At 39.2% G+C, this 23,555-nt stretch overlaps 1 protein-coding gene across 2 annotated transcripts; it reads left to right on the plus strand.

Annotated features, from left to right (window-relative positions):
* The first annotated feature begins 1,560 nt into the window (after positions 1-1,560).
* SH2D1A (SH2 domain containing 1A) lies at positions 1,561-23,285 on the plus strand. Of its 2 annotated transcripts, XM_058713220.1 has the most exons (5): positions 1,561-1,888; positions 3,227-3,301; positions 15,288-15,351; positions 20,088-20,232; positions 21,502-23,285. In XM_058713220.1, the coding sequence occupies exons 1-5, from the start codon at positions 1,752-1,754 to the stop codon at positions 21,540-21,542; spliced, it is 462 nt and encodes a 153-aa protein (XP_058569203.1). In that variant the 5' UTR covers positions 1,561-1,751; the 3' UTR covers positions 21,543-23,285. The 2 variants fall into 2 exon arrangements, with proteins under 2 accessions (XP_058569203.1, XP_058569204.1); XM_058713221.1 differs by lacking the exon at positions 3,227-3,301 and having other exon boundaries at positions 1,566-1,888.
* Positions 23,286-23,555: the final 270 nt, after the last annotated feature.

Here is a 23,555-nt window from a genome sequence, read left to right on the forward strand (position 1 = left end):
AGGGTGAGAAGTGGACTTGACCATAAACAAGTGAGGCAGAAAGATGAGGAGCCAATCCTGGCTCAATACCCCAGAGCTATCCCCAAATATCATCTTGAATGCTGTTTTATTTTCTTTGTTTATTCTTGGTGTTGTAAGAGGCTTATGCTTACACTTCATCTACTAAGGTTGATGGATTCTAAGGTTGGGTATGCTCCAATCAAGGAGAGTCACGAGGTGCTTCGCTGGCTCAGTCGCTAGGACATGCGACTCTCGATCTCAGGTCGTGAGTTTGAGCCCCATGTCGGTGGGTAGAGCTTACTTAAAAAAAAAAAAAAAAGAAAAAGCTGAGTCACTACTAGCTGCCACTGAAATCTCAGAGGATTGTTCTCAAACCTAGCGGGCGGCAGACAAAAGTCTGGCTTTGGTACAAGGCAGCCCCATGCACCTGATCCATTAGTAGGGCATGTGAGGATTTAAAAATTGTTCTCTCAACCTTGAGCTCACGGCCTCGCCACGTTCACCAGGAACTAGGAGCCGAAGTTGTGGAAGAGATACAACAGACACATGACCAGTTATTTAAATTCCAACTTTACAAGTATTTTACATAATCAAAAGGAAAAATGGAGAAGGCCATCCAGTTTCAAGCATTAAACAAAGTCTTATCCCAGTGAAAGAGGAGGAAGTTTGGGGGAAATATTACTTAACAGCATGTTTTAAAATAGAAGCGATGCCTTATTTCAGAGAAGGAAATTCTCTGAAAGGTTGAAAGGTTTTAAGAAATGAATGATGGTTTAGTATCAACTGAGGAAAAAACATACTCTGTTGACAACAGAGGATACAATAATAAACACTTGCAATACGATTTAAAACAAGCTCTATGCCCTGAATGCTGAAAGGTGGGCCCTGTATGTCAAAGGGCATATACGAGTCCACATAAAGACAAAGCACCAAATGAAATGATTCATTCTCACATCGAAGTCTCATCAGATCAAAAAATCTGGAACACCTTCGGACATAGGCTGATATTTGTTTCTCCATCAGCACTCTGGGATCTCAGACAAGAAAGTAGGAAAAATCAGTATTTGCTCAAGATCAGGATCACTCGAGAGGAGTAGGAAGACTCGAAAAGGAGACTTGCCCCACGTTGGCTTTTCACCTACTACTTGTGACTGTGGAACAGCCTCCTGGCTGTGCTCGGTAGTGACTGCACACCGATAGCACTGGTAGTTTCTGTGCTTTGGTCTGAGAGCTTTTGGTTCTTTCATTCTCTGTCAGCATGTCTCCGCCTGGCATGAAGGCCATGTACAAGTTGCCTCTATCATCAATCTCTTTGAGGACTAGTTAAGCTAAGTCATCCCTGGTGGCCCCTGGGAAAAATGCAAGAACGGAAGCATTAGCAAGCATTCCTGCCTGTGTGCGAGGGTCCGCCTTGGTAGTCCACCCCCAAATCTTGCAAGGACCGTCTTCCAGCGGGCCTTCCCTGTCCTTCTGAACCCTGTGTTGGGGGTGGGGGTGGGGGCGGGGAGGGGGATCGAACATTGTGGCAATAACCAAGCTTCTAAATTGCTGAGCTGGTTTTCATTGAAGTGTGAGAAGGAGGTTTTAAGGCAGATAGACAACATCCTGTTGTTGGGGAGCTCCTCTCTCTTTTTCTGCACATCTGGCTGAACTGGGAGTCAGGTGGCTGACTTGCGCCCGGCTTGCAGCAGCGGTCGTGACATCTGCCTTGCACCGTCCGTCGCCTCAGCGGCCCGAGAGTCCCCCAGGCCATGGACGCGGTGGCTGTGTACCACGGCAAAATCAGCCGGGAGACGGGGGAGAAGCTCCTGCTGGCCACGGGTCTGGACGGCAGCTATCTGCTGAGGGACAGCGAGAGTGTCCCGGGCGTGTACTGCCTGTGTGTGCTGTGAGTAGGTCGCGGTGGCCTGGGGGGGGGGGGGCGCCGGGCCCGAAGAGGGCACCTGCTTGGGGGCGCACGGGTGGTGTGGGCGGGAGGCAGTGGCAGGCGACGTCCAGGCCTCCTCCACTGACCACATGATGGCCCCGAGGCCTTCCTCAGGTCCAGCCTAGGTCGGTGGCGGACCACGCTTTGGCTTAGGCCCCTCACTGAGGATTTCGCTCCCCCGGCCCTCACTCTCCAGAAGGGCCACCCCCTGGTCTTTTGTGGCAGCTGCTGAGAATGCCCTTTGGGGTGGGGAAACACAGCCTAGAATTTCCTTTGCTTCGAGAATGATCCAGGCTCCCGACTTCCCGTTTTGACCTCTAGTCGAGGCCTGCAAGGTGGAGCCCTGGGATGGTGGACTGGCCAGAATGGGGGCCACCAGCTCCTGGGAAAAGGAAAGGGCTCTCTCCAGACCTCCGTAAATGGAATTGGAGGCGTCCTCCCAAAGGAAGAGGACAGGGAGAGGAAGAAGACCAAGAAACGAAATCTTACTTTTAGAGTGCAATGCCTGTTGGGTCGCGGTGCTGAGAGGGGTGTGTTTGTAGGGAGAGCTCCCTCTCTGCATTTGCTTACTTAGCTTCCTCTAGAGGAGCTGTGTGTGGGGGCATGGGGTTCCAGAAGTAGGACCCTTCTTGAGAAAAAGCTAGGACTAACAGGAGTGGTAAAGGGCATGGAGGGAAAACACCCTTGTTATGATTCAGATCTGCCCTTTACCTAGGCATGCCTTAGTCTAACACCCATTTTGAATCAAATGCACCTTCGTCTTGGCTCCAGGGCTCCGGGGTCAGGGTCAGGATCTAGCAATCCTGCGCTAGTCTGATGGTAGGCCTGTGACGGTGGCAAGTTAACCTCTCAGTGCCTCACTTTTCTTGTCCATAAAATGGGTATAATAATACTACCTACCTCCTAGCATAGGGAGGATCAAATGCGATAATGCCGGTGAAGAATTTAGCACTGGGCCTGACACATCATAAATGCTCGGGAAGTATAAGCTAGCGTTATTAGTTTTGTATTTGCTTTCAGTCGAGTTCTTTCAGTGCTCGTGGGGCATTTCTAAGGAAGGACCTAGCTCCATCACTTTTTTTTGTCAGCAGAATAAAAACACCCATGAAAACACCTACGCTGCGTAGTAGGTTCTAGTCGGAAACAAAATGAAGGAACGGGCTTGGTAGTAATTTTGATACCTAATGAGACACTGCAAGATTGTGAAGTACTTTCTGGGTCAGTGAAGAGAGATCCTACTGAGGTGGTTATTAGATGATTTTCGCTGTTTATCGTTTTTTCTTTTTTCACGTGGTCAAGCCATGCATGTGGTAACTCTCGGGTCATGCTAAATACATTGATTCTACAGGCTTCAAGAGAAATACGTGGAAGCAGGTGAATCTCTTGGGCTCGGATATTTTTTTTTTTTTTTCCTTTTGAGATGCAGTTGACATACGATGTTCTATTAGTCTCGGGTGTACAGCATAGTGGTTTGACAATTCCGTGCATTACAAAATGCTCACCACGATCCGTGTAGTCCCCATCCATCACCATACAAAGTTATTACGATATTGTTGGCTGTACTCCCTGTGCTGTGCTTTTTCATCTCCGTGACTTATTTATTTTATAACTGGAAATTTGTACCTCTTCATCCCCTTCACCTATTTTGCTCATCCCCCCCATCTCTCTCCCCTCTGGCAGCCACCAGCTTGTTCTTTGTGTTTAAGATTAGGTTTGTCTTGTCTTTTGGATTCCGCATATAAATGAAATCATACGGTATTTGTCTTTCTCTGCCTGACTTATTTCATTACCGTAATACCCTCTAGGTCCGTCCATGTTGTCACAAATGGCAAGATTTTATTCTGTATTTTATTCTGTTGATGGACACTTGGGTTGCTTCCATATCTTGGCGATTGTAAACACATTATTGTAAATAATGTAATAAACATAGGGGGCATATATATATATTTTTTGAATGAGTGTTTTTGTTTTCTTTGGGTAAATACCCAGTAGTGGAATTACTGGATCATGGTATTTCTATTCTGTTTTTGAGGAACCTCCATACTGTTTCCCATAGGAGCTGCACCGGTTTTCATTCCTACCAACAGTGCAGGAGCGTTCCCTTCTCTCCACACCCTTGCCAACACTTGGTATTTATTGTCTTTTTGATACTAGTCTTGGGCTCAAATCTTTATGGTATGCTTACATTATTGTTTTTGCCCAGTGGAAACTGGGATAGGTAGGTCAGCGAAAGCCAGCTAGTCTTCTTAGGCTCTTTTCTTATCAAAAGAATGTGGAGGAATGAGTGGGCAAACAAAAGGGGCTTCTTTAGAGAAGCTGACAAGGGAGGTAATGAACCCCTTAAACTAGAGGTTAAAAAAAAACTTAACTTGGCTCTGAGGAGCTCCACAGTGTGTTACTTTTTTTTTTAATTTTAGAGAGAGAGAGTGGGAATAGGGGCAGAGGGAAAGAGCAAATCTTACGCCGGCTCCACACTCAGGATGGAGCCCCATGCAGGGCTTGATCCCACGACCCTGGGATCATGACCTTCCTCGAAATCAAAAGCCAAACGCTCAATCGACTGAACCATTCAGGTGCCCCTACAGCTTGTTACTTTTGCCTCTTGCCTCAGAGACCTCTTCCTTGACCACCCTCTCTGTGCCTGTCATACCCTATCACTTTATTTTTCTCCAAGGAGCTTTAAACTATCCGCCATTTGCTTGTTTACTTCTGTATTGCTGTGTTCTTTAGCAAAAATGGAAACTGAGTGAAGGCAGGGACGTTGTCTCCCGCACCAGGAACACAACCTAGCACATAGTAGCCATTATGAGGCACATAATAGACACACGGTAGATATTTTTGAATTAACAAATGAATTGCCATGGCAAATAGTCTTCTCTACTGCAAAGAGCTTTGGGCTGATACTCAGGAGGCCAGGGTGTGGACTCTGGGGAAGTCACTCAACTTCTGTGGGTTTTGGTCTCCATAGCTGTTAAATAGGAATCGTAATGTGTGCCTACCTTCTGCATAAGAGCTGTTGGTAAAATTTGCAAAAGAGAGGACAGCTTTAGCCCTTTGCCCATGTAGGCCAAGGCCACGGAAGGAATTAATTTAGGCAGGGTGGGAAATTCTTAACCATTTAAGTTTTTACCCAAAGTGAATCTTGCATAAATTCAGTTTTTATGATTCTTAGTTCTCCATGCAAACCTCCCTATGAAGTTGCAGAATAAAGTAGGCAAATTGGGAGTCCCCTAGCATGTCTTTTGATGGACACACTGGGGCCTCAAAGTCTTAGAGTGTGATTGCCAGACCGAGCTACAGAGGGAAGACACAAGGGTACATTGTCTTTTATGAAAGTTTCTCAATCTTTCTGAGCCAAGGGTCCCTTTTGATAAACATAAAAATTTCATGCCCCCATTTTAGTACTATGCCGTAGTAACAATCATCAAATTTTATCTTGAAATAAACCACGTACTCATTTCAAACCAAAACCTGTACGCTTATGATGTGCAGCAGAAATAACAATGTAAATGGTGTCATATACTCATGAACAACAAGATCTAGCTAACAAACATGAATTGATTGTGGAGTTCACTCAGAATAGTTTTTCATTTTGTGTTTTGTTTTTTCCCATTATCCAAGAAGGTTTGGCTGAGTTTTAGTTTTTGTATTTCTATTGTAGAAATAACACATTACATGGGCCTTTCAAACTGTACTCTATACTTTCAAACAACGTTTGCTCCTTTCCCTGGTTCTGAGCCTTTTCCTAGGTTCAGTTTTGGAAAATTGAATCTTATAAAGTACTGAAGGTGTTTTCCATTGATAGAGTTGTTCACCTTCCTTTAAAGTGAGTTGTCCTTTTGGTTATTTTCAATAAATAAATCTAGTTTTTTGTATAATGAGTCTATTAAAAATAGATCCTAATACCTTTTCATATTATAGAAAATTTGAAAAATGTAGAGAATGGAAATGAGGGAAATCATCTATAGTTTTATAAGCTACAGACGATTGTTGAAAATTAAGTGAATCTTCTTTCTTATTTTAATAAATTGCTCTGTAAACACACATGTGCTCTTACAGTATTGTATTCTACTGCATTTTCCATTTAACATGAAAAAAACCCCATTCATATGTAATGTTCTTACAAATGATTTTAAGACATTATTTTTAATGGCTGCATGATAGGTCAGCCAGTAAATGTACTATATTTTCCTTAACCAGTCATCTATTATTAGACATTTGAATCATTCCATTTTTATTTGCTGTTATGTCCTCATGATTCATGTTTCAGTCCATAAAGATTTCCTTGTATGTATGATTACTTCCTTATAATGAATTTCAAGATACGTAATTTCTAGGTCAGGAAACATTAGCAGCTTAGGATTCTTGATATATGCATGATCACCAAATACTTTTTCCTAAATGGTTATGCAAGTTTATATATATGCTCACCAGTAATGCGTGAGAGTGTCCATTTCACCATCCCCTCCCTAGAAATGGGTATTCTTGTTAACAAAAATTTTCCTTGAAACTTGGTGTCTTACTCTTTATTTCATATTTCTTTGTTTAGTGAGTGTCTTTTCTATGGTTGGTAAGCTGTTGTATTTCCTTGTTCATAAATTGGCTCTTTGTGTACCTTGCCATTTAACCATTTGGATCTTACTATTTTTCTTAACACATTATTAATTTTTATATACAAATCGTTGATGTGTTGCAAGTATCTTTCCTCAGTTTAGTGTTAGCCATCTCAAACAAGTTAACATTTAGTAGTTAAATCTGTTGCTCATTTTCTTTGTGTTTAGTGTCTTCCTTTGTTTCCCAGCCTAGAAAGTTCTTTCTCCTCCAGAGATGTCCTAAAACTTCACTTCAGTTTTTGTGTTCAATTTATGGTTTGGTTAGTTTACTCTTTGATTCCATGTGGAACTTCATTTTGATGTGGGGAAAGGATCTAATTTGAGTTTGTTTCAAAATAGCTAACAATTGTCACAATATAATTGTAAATAGAACTTCCATTCCCCATCAACTTCCTAGCCTACTTTACCATATATTAAACTCTAACATATAGCAGTTATTGTTTCCCAACTATTTGGCTTAACTGATCTATTATTCTTGTATTGCTAACACTATAGTATGATAAAGTTTAATACATTTAAACAATTATTTGCTCTTATTTTTTTCCAAAGATTTTATTTTTAAGTAATTTCCACACCCAATGTGGGGCTCAAACTCACAACCCTGAGATCAAGAGTCACGAGCTCCACCGACTGAGCCAGCCAAGTGCCCCAATTATTTGCTGTTCTTACTTGTTGGTTCTTTGAGATGCAATCTAGAATAATTTTTTTTTTAATTTTAAAAATCCCATTGGGATTACATTAAACTCATTTAATAAATTAAGGAGGAATTGTCATCTTTAAAGAATGTAGTCTTCCCATCAAAAAACCTGATACATCTCTCCACTTCTTAATTTAAAAAATTTGTATCTATCAATAAGGTTTTGTAGTTTTCTTTTTATAGGTCTTGCACATTTTTAAAAATGTATTTCTAATCATTGTGGGTATGAATGTGTGCGTCAGTTTTTTTTTGTTTTGTTTCTATCATAAATGGGATTTTCTTTTTCCACCATATTCTTCTGTTGCTTAAGAAAGTTACTGACTTGGCATATTTTTCTTATGTTCATCCGATCTACTAAAAGTGCTCTTATTAATGTAAATAGGTTTTATTTTATTTTAGGGTAGTTTTTTAAAGTTTATTTTTTTTATTTTGAGAGAGAGAGAAAGAACGAGCAGGGGAGGAGCCGAGGGAAGGAGAGACAGAATCCCAAGCAGGCTCTGTGCCATTGCAGAGCCTGATGTGGGGCTCAAACCCTGAACCGTGAGATTATGACCTGAGCCGAGATCGTGTTGGACGCTTAACTGACTGAATCACCCAGGTGCCCCTCTTTTAGTGTAGTTTAGTTTATTCTTTTTGGTTTTCCATGTATATTTTCTTTTCATTGAGGTATGTACACATGAACTCTCACAGTCCTTCTCTTCTTACCCTCAATGCAGACAGCCATGGGGAAAGTCCTAAATGCCCAGTGGGATAGTTTGATGGTGATAAGAGAAAAACCAGTTTAAGATATTTAAAATAATTAGTTTGCAGAAATGGTTTATTTCCATAAGTAGCATTCTTCTGTACATCCCTGACTTTGCTTGCTACCTATCTGATGGAAGATTTGGAAGCAGAAATGCTATTATATTCTTTACAAGGGCACATAATGAAGTCACTTGACATGTATGGCTTTGGATAAAAGGATAATTATCTTTTTGTCCTTTGAGATTAAAGGGATGATTGGGAATAAAGTGCCTATCAAACCACTGAACTGGAGAAACGGGGGAAGGAGCAGTGACGAAATCAAATTCCAGTTTACCAGTTGCAATAGAGGGGAACATTGTAGCAAAGAACTCAAAAGAATGAGAAATGATTACTTAATTTACAGTGAGTTTTTGAATACAGTTGGATATATGTGTTGGTGCCGCATTTATCTTCATGATAATTTAGGTCACCAGAGTTATTTTGGATGTTCTGAGTAAATCTATTAATGGCAGAGCAAGCCTGAAAGGCAGCCTAGGATTAAAGTTACATCCCCTACATCAATGGACATTTCATAGGCCAGCAAATCAAGTGCTGATTCTGGTTGACAATGCAAAATTGAAGTTGCAAGATTAATCTGAGGATGTAATTTGCCTAAGTGAAGGAGAAGTCTGGGTCAACCTTTTTTGGGCTCTCCTCAACTGGCCTCGTCCCTCCAGCCCCTTCTTTCGTTCTCCCCCTCAATGTTTGCCTTCGGCCCTGAGGCCAAGAAGGTTCCCTCCCTTTTTGAGACTTGTGCTTTTGGAATCATCTTAACACCAATGTATGAATTCATTCCCTCTGATATGAGAGGGGCAGCATAGATCTTTCAGCCAGACTCTGGGTATGCATCCCAACTTTGTAAAACTAGCTGTTTTACCTTGGGCAAGTTACTTAAACTTTCTGTATCTCAGGTTCCTTATCTGTGAAAAGGGAAATGGTAATAATAATAGTACTTACCTAATAGGGTTAATAATCCGCAGAGGATTATTACACAAGTTAATATTTATAAAGCTAACATGTAGTAGGTGTTTGTTACTATAAATAAAAGGTCTACAAATAATTGCAATACAAAGTTAGAACATCGTAGGAATACATAAATATGTATGTTATGTGGCAGTTAAGGGGAAGAAGACGTGATATTTATTGTCATGACTAATCGAAACTGGTTTTACATATTTTTCCCACCAGAGTTGAAGCTGAATGACTTGATGGTTCTGAAAATTCAAGTTCACTCTGAAAAAAATGAAGATTGAACCATAGGAAATTCAGAAATTTCTTGAATCAGAGTATAGTCTCAATAATGATGGCTTTCTATAGGATAACATTTTTCTGGGTATAAAAGTTCTGAAATATTTGTTAAAAAAATCAGTCACATTATAATTGTGCCTTGAATTTTGCACATAGCATTAAGCATTATTTTGTAAGCATGAAGGAGTCAGATGTAGCTAAACTTTTTCTTCTCTGTAGGCCTTGAAGTGGTATAAAGAAGGAATTGATGTGGTTTTGTTAGTTCTAAACCAAGATCTGTCCCCAACGCTGACCCTTTGAGAAAATAAGTAATAAATCAGGTTGCTTTCTTCTCATTTATTTCTTTAATTAAGTGATCTCTGCCCCCAACATAGGGCTTGAACTCATGACCCTGAGTTCAAGAGTCGGATACTCTACCAACTGAACCAACCAGGCACCCTCATTCATCTCTAACCAGGGCACTTTTTTAAGGGTTGGGACAACTTTTGACAAAATAAAGGCAAATTTTAATTTTGGCTGGGGCTGAATCAACACATGCTTTGTAGTCATTAAAATGCAAAGTATTTGTGAAGAAAATTAATGACAATAACAGCAACAAAAAAACCTCTGCTGTTGTCTACCAATTATTCGTTTTCTAGCTTTTTTTCTTCATGATAGATTTTGAATTCCAGGCTAATCAACAAGTCCGACAAAGATTTGGTGGAGCAAGGAAGTTAAAATTACACCACATTCTTAGTTTGTCTGTATCAATGGAAAGAGTCAGAAGAAAGATAATCCTAAAAGGGATATAACAGGGGCACCTGGGTGGCTCAGTCGGTTGGGCATCCAACTTCGGCTCAGGTCATGATCTCACGGTTTGTGAGTTCGAGCCCTGCGTCGGGCTCTGTGCTGACAGCTCAGAGTCTGGAGCCTGTTTCAGATTCTGTGTCTCCCTCTCTCTCTGCTCCTTCCCCGCTCATGCTCTCTCTCTCTCCTTCAAAAATAAATAAAAACATTTAAAAAAATTGAAAAAAAGGGATGCAACAGTTTGAAAAAATAAATTATATTTTTCTGATTTGTAACTTGCTTAGACTAGGTTTCTAAAGCACGAAATCATAATTTTGCTAATTTTTCTTTAAACAATGTTATTAGTCATGGGTGCCTGGGTGGCTCAGTCGGTTAAGCGACTGACTTTGGCTCAGGTCATGATCTCGTGGTCTGTGAGTTCGAGCCCCAATGTCAGGCTCTGTGTTGATAGCTCAGAGCCCAGAGCCTGCTTCAGATTCTGTGTTTCCCTCTCTGCCCCCTCCTGCTCGTGTTCTGTCATTCTCTCTCTCAAGAATAAATAGACATTAAAAAATTTTTAAAAATGTTATTAGTCACATATAACTTTATAGGAAAAATTAATATGCAAGGATGCATTTATATGAGTTTAAATTTACTTCCAGTTTGTATACATACAGGAATGGGTCTGAATAGTTGTAATCAGAGTGGGGTCTCCATGGATCTCCATGGATCTTCTTTCACATACCATAATTTTATATTAACATAATCCATGTGCTTAACATTCTTTGAAAAATATAAGAGGGCTCTAATCCCTTTGAATTTTGGTATAATTTTGAATGGTTCTTTCTGTTACCATTTTCTTATTTTGAATAACATTCCTTATTTTGGGGTACTTAGGTTAATTCTATTTTTTTCACCATTAAAATAGAACTACTATGAAAATCTTTATGAAACTGCTTTGTCCCTTGATTCCTTGGAGTGTGTGAAGATAAGCAAGGTCGTTCAGTGGGTCGAAAATATGCACGGTTTTATAGCTCTTATTATAACTTTATTTCCTAGAACAGCAGTTTTTTAGTGGACAGGGAGAGAGTATGCATCGTTTGAAAAAAACATATTCAGTATTTTGGTTTAATTTTATGTTATAAAATGATCATTCCATAATTCAAGCTACAGAAAACAAAACCATGAAATTTTGTTGGAAAAGAAGAAGTCAGCGGTTCAGAAACACTGCTCTGTGGAGCCTTTTGAAACCATTGAAAAAGCTTCAGCTTATATTTATTTTTTTTTTCTTTTAAACAATTTGTTTATTTTGAAATTAAAAATTTTTCCTATTGAAGGTACAATTGACATGCAGTGTTATGTTAGTTTCAGGTGTACGATATAGTGATTCAACATTTCTGTACCTTACTCAGTGCTCATCACGGTAAGTGTCCTCTGAATTCTCTGCGCTCTTAAAGCGGAGACTGACTACGGAGGCGGTGGCACAGAAGTGCCCTCGGCGAGTGGAAAGAAGCCAGCTTGACTTTGCAGAAATTGCCATCAATAATCCCATAGGTGTGGGCATTCTCTTTGCATTTTAATCCGCCTGTAACTGGAACGTTCTTACAAATCACCTGGAGATCTTGTTAAAGTACAGATTCTGATTCGGCAGTTCTGGGGCAGGGCCTGAGGTCCTGCATCTCTAACAAGTTCCCAGGTGATGCTGATGTTATTACCCTGGGAATGTAATTTGGATGGCACTGTTTTAGAGCTCTTCCATCCACGACCTTAGGGTAACAAGAGTTGACACAGGGGATCTGGGTCAGTTCCCTCAGTGACATGAAAGTGGAAGAGATGAACTGGCTTATCTGAGAGGTGAACCGATTCTGCTCATTCAGAAATCTGAGCGGCGGGGGAGTAGGAAATTGTTAATATTAGGTGGGTTAATCACAAGAAGTCTTAGGTGCCACTGACATTAGGTTGTTCAGAGACTGAAGGAGGGAAGGGCTTTTGAAGTGGTACTCAGGTTCTTGCTGCTTAACTGAAAGTGAGATAAGATCAGATTCGTTAGGAAACAATTTTCAAAACAGACTCATTTATTTTGACTAAATGAAGATGAATGATAGTAGGGAGATAGATTCTTTGTATGTTTTAGAGGCTCACTGTTTTAGAAAGTGAAAACTGGTCACTTACAATTTTGCTTGCATTAGTGCTGAGATTTTAAATAATGCATTTCCATATCATCTTTAATGATACTGAATTACTGCCCTTAATCGTTTCCCATAGGAAAAATGGAACTAAGGACCTATGTTGTTTCTCTGCTTCTGTCTCCATTTTGCTCTGTGACTTTAAGAAAATCACTTAAAGCCCTATGTTTTGAGTTCCCATGGTGAAAAATGGAAATCAAAGCCCTCACCTTGTTCCCTGTAGAGTACTTACTGAAATTGGAGGGTTTCGAGGTGGATTTTATTGCTCAAAAAAACAAAAGACTTTAACAATGTAATATTTTATATTTACTTAGCATGTTTTTTATATGTGCATATATCAAGCTATTTTATATGTGATCTAAAGATGCTGGCAAACCTTCATAATGAAAATGAAACATTTCCTGTAACCACACCAGCAATTAAATTGATTTTTTTGGTTTCACAAATCGGATGAAACGGGTTATAGTCTTTTAGAAGTATTTTTTTTTGTTCTTTAGGTAATCAGTACTGATGAATATTGATTAAAGATATAGTAATTTAATCCACATATTTAAGGACTTTTAGTTCTAAAGGGAATTGATGGTAAGTGAGGTCAGTTATTCAAGGATGACCTTCTGTCTGGAATGCTTTAGAATCATCTGTTCTTTAAAGTTTAAATATATGTATGTATGTATGTATGTATGTATGTAGAGTGTGAGCTGGGGAGAGGTGCCACAGGAGAGGGAGAGAGAGAATCTTAAGCAGGCTCCACACCCAGCATGGGGAGTAATGTGGGACTCGATCCTATAACCCTGGGATTGTGACCTGAGCCAAAATCAAGAGTCAGATGCTCAACCGACTGAGCCACCCAGGTGCCCCAAATACTTTTTTTTTTCTTACCAGAGTGTAGCATGTATTCGAACCAATGATTTATATTGACCCAAACTTGTACCTAAGAGTAACAATCAGAAAACGTATAAAATAAAATTCTGTTGACTCAGAGAATTGGATCCATATTAATATTCAAACTTTGAAATAATTCGGAACAAAGTTTACCCTACTTTTCTATGAAGTAAAGGTTTGTTAGGCAAATTAAACAGCATTATCATAGATACTAAAATATAATCAATAATCTACATCCATTATAGTATGGGGACCAAGAGCTGGGGCTCTAGAGTCAAACAGGCCTGATTCAAATCCCATCTTTGTTGCTTGGTCTCTAGTGTGGTTTTAGTTACTTAGCTTCTCAAAGTCTTGGTTCCCTCATCTATAAAATTAATTTCACAGTATAAAGGTCATAGGATTTTTGTGGTGTCCAAAAGAGATAATTCATGTTCTATGGACTGAATTGTATCCTTGTCAAATTCATATGTTAAAACCCTAACCCCCAATGTGGCTGCATTTGGAGATAAGCCTTTGGAATATAGTTAAGGTTAAATGAGGCCATACAGGTGGGGCTATAATCCAATAGCATTGGTAGCCTTATGAGAAGAAGAGGGGCGCTTGGGTGGCTCAGTCGGTTGGGTGTCTGACTCTTGATTTCAGCTCAGGTCATGATCCGGGGTGGTGGGATTAAGCCTCGCATCTGGCCCCACGCTGAATCTCTCCTTGAGATTCTCTTTCTCTCTCTGCCGCTCTTCCCTGCTTGCGTTCTCTCTCCAAAATAAAAATAAAATAAAATAAAACTCTTGGCATCAATTATACAGATATACAGTATGCTTACACACTCAGTGATGGGGGAGAATATTTACCCCATCTAAAGGACAAGCTGCTTTCAAGTACTTTAGCAGGACATTTTTTGAATTGAAATTACAATTCTTACTATGTTATATTGTAAAGTAGCCATAATAGTAATATTGTGGAAATACAGTATTATATTAATTATATTTATAATAATAATTATTACTATTAAGTGGACCTTGCACTACCTTATCCGAGTGAAATATTTTTCACCTTAAGGCTCCATATGTACTTAAAAATAATTTGATGACACCTTGTTAAATCTATTTAATAATTCATGATTTTTACCAATTACAACAGGTCTCTAGCTTCTTCTTGTCCAAAACGTCTCTCAACTAGACAAATCCTTAAGAGTATGAACTCCCACATTTTATTTTATTTTATTGCTTACAAAAAATTTTTTTAATGTTATTTATTTTTGAGAGAGGGAGAGACAGAGCATGAGCATGGAAGGGGCAGAGAGAGAGGGAGACACAGAATCCGAAGCAGGCTCCAGGCTCTGAGCTGTCAGCACAGAGCCTGACATGGGTCTTGAACTCACGAACTGTGAGATCATGACCTGAGCTGAAGTTACAGGCTTAACCAGCTGAGCCACCCGGGCACCCCTATTTTATGTTATGTTATGTTATGTTATGTTATGTTATGTTATGTTGTTATGTTATTAATAAAGAAGATTATTATGAGGCACCTGGGTGGCTCAGTCGGTTGAGCATCCGACTTCAACTCAGGTCACGATCTCGAGGTCCGTGAGTTCGAGCCCCGCGTCAGGCTCTGGGCTGATGGCTCAGAACCTGGAGCCTGCTTCCGATTCTGTGTCTCCCTCTCTCTCTGCCCCTTCCCCATTCATGCTCTGTCTCTCTCTGTCTCAAAAATAAATAAACGTTAAAAAAATTTGATAAAGAAGATTATTTTATTTTATTTTATTTTATTTTTATTTGAGAGAGAGGGAGTATGTGAGCTGGGGATGGGCAGAGAGAGGAGAGATAATCTGAAGCAGGTTCCATGCTCAGCACAGAGCCCGATGTGGAGCTCGAGCTCACAATCGTGAAATCATGACCTGAGCTGAAATCAAGAGTCAGACGCTTAACTAACTGAGCCACCCAGATGCCCTCTGAGCTCATGCATTTTAAAAAAAGGAAAAGATAAAGAAGGCTCTCTGGAAACTGTGATTAGCCAGATATAATATGCAAGCAAATCAGAGCCCCCAAGCTTTTCTTCCTACGAACGCAATGGTACCATATATGTGTGTCCCAATATATTTAACATTCATATGTAATCGTTAAGCTCAAATTTAGAGCATCTGTTGTTCTTTTGGAATTTTTCAGTAATGGAGGTTTATTCTTTCGCAGGTATCAAGGTTACATTTATACATACCGAGTGTCCCAGACAGAAACAGGTTCTTGGAGTGCTGAGGTATAGCTCTTTTATTTATTTTTTGCTTCTGGGGATATCAGGGAGGTGTTTGAAATTTAGGCTGGTTTTATAAAAGAGTTGTCAAATCCTACATTTCCCAAATATTCATGAAATTCAAATCACTAAAGCTCCAACCCAAAACTGTTCATGGATCATTAAGAAGGCTTTAGAGAATTTTTGTTCCAGTTCTGTTCAGCCACCATTGTATAGAATGGTCTCACTTTGGGGGAAAGATAAAAAAGTTGAAGGATTGTGTCAAACTTTTAGTGCCTATGCAAAATTTTGGAAAGCATATACAAAGTATGTAAAATGATTAAATAAGCAATTATTTACCAAATGATACCAATATGTGTGTTGGTTCTATAGTGGATTAAACAAAGTGAACTCCTGTTTTCTAAGAGCCTATAATATGCTTAGGGAGATAGATACAACATGAATTAAATAGCGATGTGAGAGCTCAGAGTTTGTTGTCAGCTATATCTGGGTTCCAGGTCTGGTCCCCCCCTCCTCCCTGACAGGTCTATGACCTTGGGCAGGTTACTTAACTTTTCTTTGAACAGATCTCTCCATCTGTGAAATGAGCCTAAAAATAGTTCCTTACTCATAGGGCTCATTTTGAAGATTAAATGAGATAATGCATATAAAGAAAGCTCTTAGCCACAGGACCTGCACAGTAAGCCCTAAAAAAACGTGACCTCACCCAAATTGCTGAACAACATAATTGTATATGTTTATTGCTATGTTATTTAGCATAGGGATTCAAAGAAGGGAGGATTTTTCAAATATTAGTAATCAAGACTGCTGTATATGTGGAGGCCAGACTCCCAGCTGAGCCATGTGGGAAGGACATGGATAGGCAGAATGAAATTAGAGGGAACATTGCAATGGTTTTCAAGGTATGCTCCACAAAATTCTAAGGTTCTTCTACCTGGGTGCCTTGGGGTTGCCAGGGGGTGGGGGCCAGAGAGAGAGGAGGACATAAATGGGTATGCTTTTGGGTCGCTGATTCATCTTTGATCTGAGCAGGTCACTTTTGTTTTGCTTATCAACTGGGGCTCGAATACGATTTCCTGAGAAAAATGGGCTCTGATGGCTTTGAAAACATTTGAAAGTCACTATGCCATTACAAGTAATGCCTGCAGAATGAATCTATTTCCATGTACCAGGGTAGTATATCACATCTCACCGATGTAGAGGTCTCAGCAACTGAACCTTTTGACCTCAAATGCTTTCTCTGATTTCGGACACCTTAGAAACAGTCTGTCCTTATAATGAAAGCACTTCATTATGAGCGATTTGAAAACATTAATGGGAATATCTCCTGTTAATAATTCAATCTGCGTGTTTAAGAAATTCTAAAGTCTAGACTTAAATAGCTGCAACTTTACAAATTCATCAGTAAACTAGAAAGCCCAAGTTGCAGACGACAAATGTGTTGAACTACTGAGATGAAAATTGAGGGCAAGTTTTCAAACACATTGATGCTCTATATAGTAAAGAATTTATTGTTAATAATAATTACAATTAATACTTAATTTATTATTAATAATAATTACAATTAATACTTAATTTATTATTATCACAGATAATTAATACTATAATACTAATTAGAGGAAAAGCAGTACCATTTCTAATCAAAACTATACCTGTTTATATTTAAAAATTCTCTGTATCGCTGCAGAGATGGTTGAATAAGAAATTAAATTTCATTTATTATGAAGCATAATTGTGTTGCTATGTACATATATATATATATATATATGTATACAATCTGAGTAGAAAAAGCCCTTCTCCCTAGAGAAGTAGCCTTCAGCTGCTGAAGAATACTCTATGGAAAGGATCTTAAATTATTAGGGTTTAGCTAATCTTGTCTTTAAATTTGTTTTCTTCTATTTCGAGTATAACATCATATGCAGATTGTTACATGTTTATGATCATGTTAAGGGAGAAAGGGCTTATTGGACATAAATGTCCTTTCATCCTGTTGTCTGGTTTGACCCCGTTTATATAATAATATTGTAATTATCTGCACCAGGAGAGCAGAAGATTGGCATGTTTTCTCCAAAGGGGAAAACAGTTTTAAAAAATGCTTTAGATTTATTTTTGAAATGCATATTGCATTTTCTTCCCATCTACTAAATTTGCTTTCGTAGTTATGTTTTTGCTAAGGGAATATTAAACTAGTGTGTACTCTCAGAGCTCATATCACCTGACTGGAAGAAATTTCTCTAGAGCATATTGAAGACCAGCTGTGATCCAAAGCATGTTTCCATGGATAAGTAAAGAGATGACAGTATGGGAAAGGTGCAAATTTGAACAATAGCCAAGTTCAGTGGCAGAATGGGAGTTGTCAGTGGTACAATTCTTATGGCGAATGTGTTTTCAAAATTGGTTAAATGACAGATGTTTATACTGCTTTTTGGTGCAATGCTTTGGTTTGCCATACTGCAGGAAAAATCATGGCAGTAACACTCCATCCTCTGCGCAAAGATTGTGCTAGAAATCTAAGTCTGAGATTTGTTTCAAAGAGTGGAATGAAATTTGAACCCGGATCCACCGAATTATGAAAGATACACATTGTGTAAATTCCTACTTTTAGAAAGACTTTTAGGTTTTATCATTGCTTAGTGTGTTAACTTATCTCTTGTGACTCAAGCTAAAATTTTGCTAAATGGTTAATATAGAGAATTCTACACACAATCAACTATCATTTATTGATATGTGCGTTGTCATCAGTACACTGTAAAAAAATGTACCAACCTCCCCCCCGTGGACTTCAGTGCCTTTGGGCTTTTCTGGATATTTGATCATCAGTAGATGCTAAATAATTTTCCTTATTAACCTAAGCAAAACGCTATAAATTAGGGCAGTCATTTGCCAGCAAAACATTGCATCCCAAATTCAAATTACACATCCAGTGCTATTATTCCTTTCTGTTAGTGTGGGTAATCAAGTGTTAACTACATATAAGTCCCCATAAAAAAGATGCTTCTGTTGATAAATGGTTTTACAAGCCACAAGAACAGCTAAAATGATGTGTGGTTTGAAATATTTCCACACTGAGGGAGTGTATAGTTTCTCTTCTGGCTGGTGACTCAAACTTCTCTAGAAACTGTCTGGTCTCATCGTCTCTGTTGGTGAATTTATTGTGGGTGTTGGCTTGAAAGACAAAAGACTAGGTTCTGGGATCCGGAGCCAATTCTACTTCTGGTTATGTGTGTGACCTTGGGCAAGCTGAATTATCCCTTTGTATTCGCATTTTCTTATCTGTCAGATGGGAATAACCAAATCAGCCAATCACTGCCAATGGGTGAGGAAATAGTGGAGGCAAATCACGGGAAAGTGCTTTGAAATGAAAAAGTGCTCTAAGGGGGATATAAGGAGGTATTTTGTGCCTGTGACCTGCCCGTGCAATTTAGAGATTCTGTCTAGGAGCCCACAAACTGTTTGGAGCCCTGGAAGAATGGCCGTGGTGATTTGGATGAGGTCTCAAGTCGAGTTCTGGGAAGGTGTTTTGACCCAAGGGGTGGAGCCGAGTGCGAGAGTGTTCTACATCTACTGAGGCTCCGAGCTGTGCGAGCCTGTGAGTGACACTAATTTAAGGCTGAAAAGAACTTTTTCGATGCTTTCAAAGAAAGATCCCTTACCCCAGTGGAGGAAATGAGGGAGTTACTATAGACGGCGTGCTGTCTTCAGCTTTTAGTGTAGTTGGGCTGAAGATTTCAGGCCAGCCTTCAGTTTTTTCTCATTAAATGCTAACAAACAAACAGCTCCCACCTCAAGAGCCTTGAGGATGGAATCGCTGGAAAACAGCTTTCTAAAAAAAACCTAGTCATTGTTCAATCGCTTATAGCAATACTGTTTTATTTTATGTAAAATGACAGTTTTGAGCTGATGCCTGAAGCTGGGCTCATCAGCTTTTGCAGGAAATTGTTGTTGATTTCAGCCGTGCCTTTGCAAGCGAGTTGATGTCAGGAAAGGAACACATTTTAATAGTCACTTGCAAATAATGATCTCTTCAAAAGCAAACAAACAAATAAATAAAGGTGACCTTAGATAGTCTTTCATTTTCGTGTCAGAGAGAAAACCTTGTCACGGTGAAGAGTTGGCGGAGAGCAGTTTTGGGGAGGATAGGGAAGTTTCCCGAGGAGGAAAATATTTCCTGTGAAGGATGAAGCAAGACATATGGTGAGGGGAGAGAGAGAGAAGGACTAACTAGCTGTGCGTTGTGTGTATCCTTACAGTCAATTTTTAATTTCCTGTGTAGCATTTTATATTGTGGAATGATGACAGGGAGGATGGGTTGGTGGTGGTGGTGGTTGTCTGGTTTCTCAGGCTTTTTATTAATGACCTGTACGATCTGTGTTTTCTCTGTATTTAACTGCATCCTCTCTGTCGGTGCATTCATTGTGGGTAATGGCCTGTATAGCCTTAGAGGCTCGGGATGTATGATGGGTAGCAGGCAGGGAGGGCAGGGCGATGAGCAAGAGCTTGTACAAACTAATACCACCCCCGGGAGAACTGAAATGACAGCTCATTAGCTCCTCTTGCAGAGAAGTTCAGCCAACCAAAGTAAGCTCTTCTAGAAATGTTGTTGTTTCCTTTTTCCTGATGTTTTCAAATATTTGAACAGGTCACACAAATGTTACCTTTCTAAGCATCCCTCACGCATTTCGTAGGCCTACTGGTATCATTAGGAGGTACGTGAATAATTTGCTCGGCCTTTTATTTTCCAGACGGCCCCCGGGGTCCATAAAAGATTTTTCCGGAAAATAAAAAATCTCATTTCAGCATTTCAGAAGCCAGATCAAGGTATTGTAATACCTCTGCAGTATCCAGTTGAGAAGAAGTGCTCAGTTAGAAGCGCACAAGGTACTGCAGGTACGGTTTACTGTTAGTTTTCGACAGGGTTTGGAGGCTCGGGGTTAGAAGTTAACCTATTCACAAACACAGAGTTATGGGAAGTTCTGTAAGAAACATGCAGTGGGTATTGCCAGCCAATCAAGTGAGAGGGGGCTACTCACGTGCTATGGTTTCAATATGCTATACTGTACGCTCCTAATAAAACTCTGGGAAAGTGTAACAAATTCTATGAGCCCACATGCAAACTCGTCCTTTCCTGTCTTATTCTCCGTAGTCCCTTTTGTCAAAACGGAAGTACCGTTTCCCTTCACTGATTCAGACACAAGCAAATGTGAAAGATGGGACAGTTTGGAAAACACCCGGGCCGTCCTTTACCTTTGCTCAGTGAACTGTATTTTCCCTTCAGGGATGGAAAAGCTAATGTTAGCTTGGCCCACGCCATCCTAAGTTCTGAATTTGTGGTGCTTGAATTAATGAAATCTTATCATAGCAAAAGGAAATTGAATTAGTTCACTTTATGATGCCATAGGCACAAATTGTTACATCTCCTGAGCAAAGCTCTTTTAGTGTATATATCAAGCTACCGACAGAATACCGGACAATGTCTGCACTTAGCAGATATGTGATTGTTTACTCATCTGTTGAAAGGGGTTAATCACTTGTTTGGAGTACGAGGATATGCCTTGATTGAAACAAGGCATATCTGTGATAAAAAAATGAGTTGTTATGTCCTTTTTTGACAGGGACCAAGGCTTAGCCATAAACCGACAATTAGACTTAAGTGCTGAACTAAATTAATGAGTAGTTAGCCTTTGGAATAGAAATGTAAATAGAACTACAATTTACAAATTACAAACTACAGTTACAAACTATTCCTTTCTGCTCAGTATTCCATTCTTTATAAGTCAGTTTTTTTCTTTTCTTTTTTTTAATGTTTATTTATTTTGAGAGAGAGAGAGTGAGGGAGGGATGGAGAGAGAGGGAGAGAGAATCCTAGGCAGGCTCTGCACTGTCAGTGTGGAGCTCAGTGCAGCCGTTGATCCCATGAACTGTGAGATCATGACCTGAGCCAAAATCAAGGGCTGGACGCTTAACCGACTGAGCCACCCAAGCGCTCCTACAACTCAGTTTTAAGTACTGGTTGCTTGAGCTATATCACTGTGTTGTATCTTTGTGAGCTTTACATCGTTGGAAATGTTATGATTGATTATAAGTTCAAGTTAACCCGTTCAAGTTTATAGCTTGTAAGTTTATCTTTTCTTGATTTTTGTTATTATTTTTCTTTAGGGAGAAGAGAAGATCCTGATGTCTTCCTGAAAGCACCATGAAGGAAAATAAAATACCTTTACTTTATTTTCTATAATTTAAATATACGCTAAGTCTTATATATTGTAGATAATACAGTTCAGTGAGTTACAAATGTATTTCTAAAACCATCATCGTCCTGTAATGGAAGTATCTAGCATGATGTAAAAGCTGAAATGGACTTTGCCGATAATGAGGAGCTTTGAAATGAGGACTGGGAAAAAAAAGAATTCCACAGGTTATTTTCAGTTGTATTTACGAACGGGAAATGATTCAAAACACAGTGATACCTTATAAAAGATTAATGTCAATTCTTGCCAAATACAAATAAAAATAACCCTCAGTTTTTCTCAAAAGCACCATTTTTAGTGAAATATTATTTGACAGCTACTGATTCTAAGATGTCTTGCTTGATTAGATGTCAGGAAGCTGGTTCGTGTCCCTTGTCTTTGTCGTGCGTGGTTCTAATTAGGTATTATGCTCTCCACTAGTTATGGTGGTGAAGACCCTTATGGGGAATTTCTGAAGTTGTGCACTGTGTGTTAAAACAAGTACTAGATAAAGAGTGAAGAATTTCTGTTTAATTCTGAAAGCAACCTTCTTGCCTAGTGTTCTGATATTGGATAGTAGAATCCACAGACCAATCTGGAGTTTAAAAATCCCATAATTTAAAATATGCCCTAAACGTTTGTTATAATTGAAATTACATTACAAATCCAATGAAATACACTTTTTTTTTTTTTTTTTTTTTTACCATCTACCTCTGCCCCGGTTGTTGCTACTCTGTGTAAAACCTAATTTTGAGAGGAAGCTTCGGCATCTGGGCTCATGAGTAGCTGATTTACAAGTGGTCTCCCTATTAGCCCCACCAGAGCATTGGAAACCTTATGGTTATGTTATTTCTCAACAGTTCCAAGTGATGGCAACCTGAGAGCCAAGATTTTACACAGTGACAGATATTTATATTTTTTTGGCCACATTTATATTTTCATGACTTTTGTGATTTGATTATATATCAAGCTGTTTCAGGGCTCCTGGAATTCATTCACTCAACAAACAGAATAGGCACTGAGGTAGAGAAGTAAAAACCCCCAGTCCCTGTGCTTAGGCAGTGCACTGTCTAGTTGGACAAGAAAACAATAACGATTTTAAAAAGTAACACGAAAAGACAAAAAAAAAAGACAATGAAAAGTGATAAGCACATGGTAAGTGAGGTTCCCAATGTGCAGGTAGATCTGTTGTTAGAGGCCAAATGAGTCAACATAAATACTCTGGTCCATGGTCTGTAGGAAAATGCTAAATTCTATTGTAAACTAATAAATCGGAATTCTGGCTTTTACATGAGTGGGGGTGAGCTTGATGAACTGCCGAGAGACAGAGCTACTCTCCGTGCATTGGCAAGATCTGGCTTCTGAGCATTTAGCATGGATGCAGTGGGAGTGCAAAGGTGGAGGTTGGCCGTGATCATGTATTGTGGGCAATTTACCATTTCTAGAAATAAAAGGATCACTTTAACTTGTAAAGGAATTCGGAAAGCTGACTTTCAAAACCAAATGTGTATGTTTAGATAATTTTTCCTTATTTGTGGCTTGGGTTTAAATTTTAATAGGCATAACTAATTTTTACTCTCTCTAACTTGTTCATTCTGGAATAATCCTAAATATATGAATTATGTTTGCATGTTTCTTTACCAGAGTCTTTTTTGAAAAAGCCTTTTTGAATCATGAATGGTCTTTCATATTTTAATAAAGTATTTGAAAGCTTTATTTACCTAATTTGTTTTAAAATATTTTTAAAAATATTGAGAGATAGATGCTATTAATATATGAAAGCGTTGATGAGGGCCATATTACTTATCTTATTGGACAGATTCCCTGAAAAAGGTAAGTGCTTTTCTGAGTTTGCTACTGTCAAATTTTCCAGTCCACTATCTTCTTGTGCTGGCCTTTTATTCATAATTTTTTTTCCACCTTTTCTCTCCCAGCATAAGCTTTCTTGCTATTTCCCAGTACATAATAGCTTGTGCCTTTACAGAA

The sequence above is a fragment of the Neofelis nebulosa genome, chromosome X (assembly GCF_028018385.1).
Source record: "Neofelis nebulosa isolate mNeoNeb1 chromosome X, mNeoNeb1.pri, whole genome shotgun sequence".
NCBI lineage: Eukaryota > Metazoa > Chordata > Mammalia > Carnivora > Felidae > Neofelis > Neofelis nebulosa.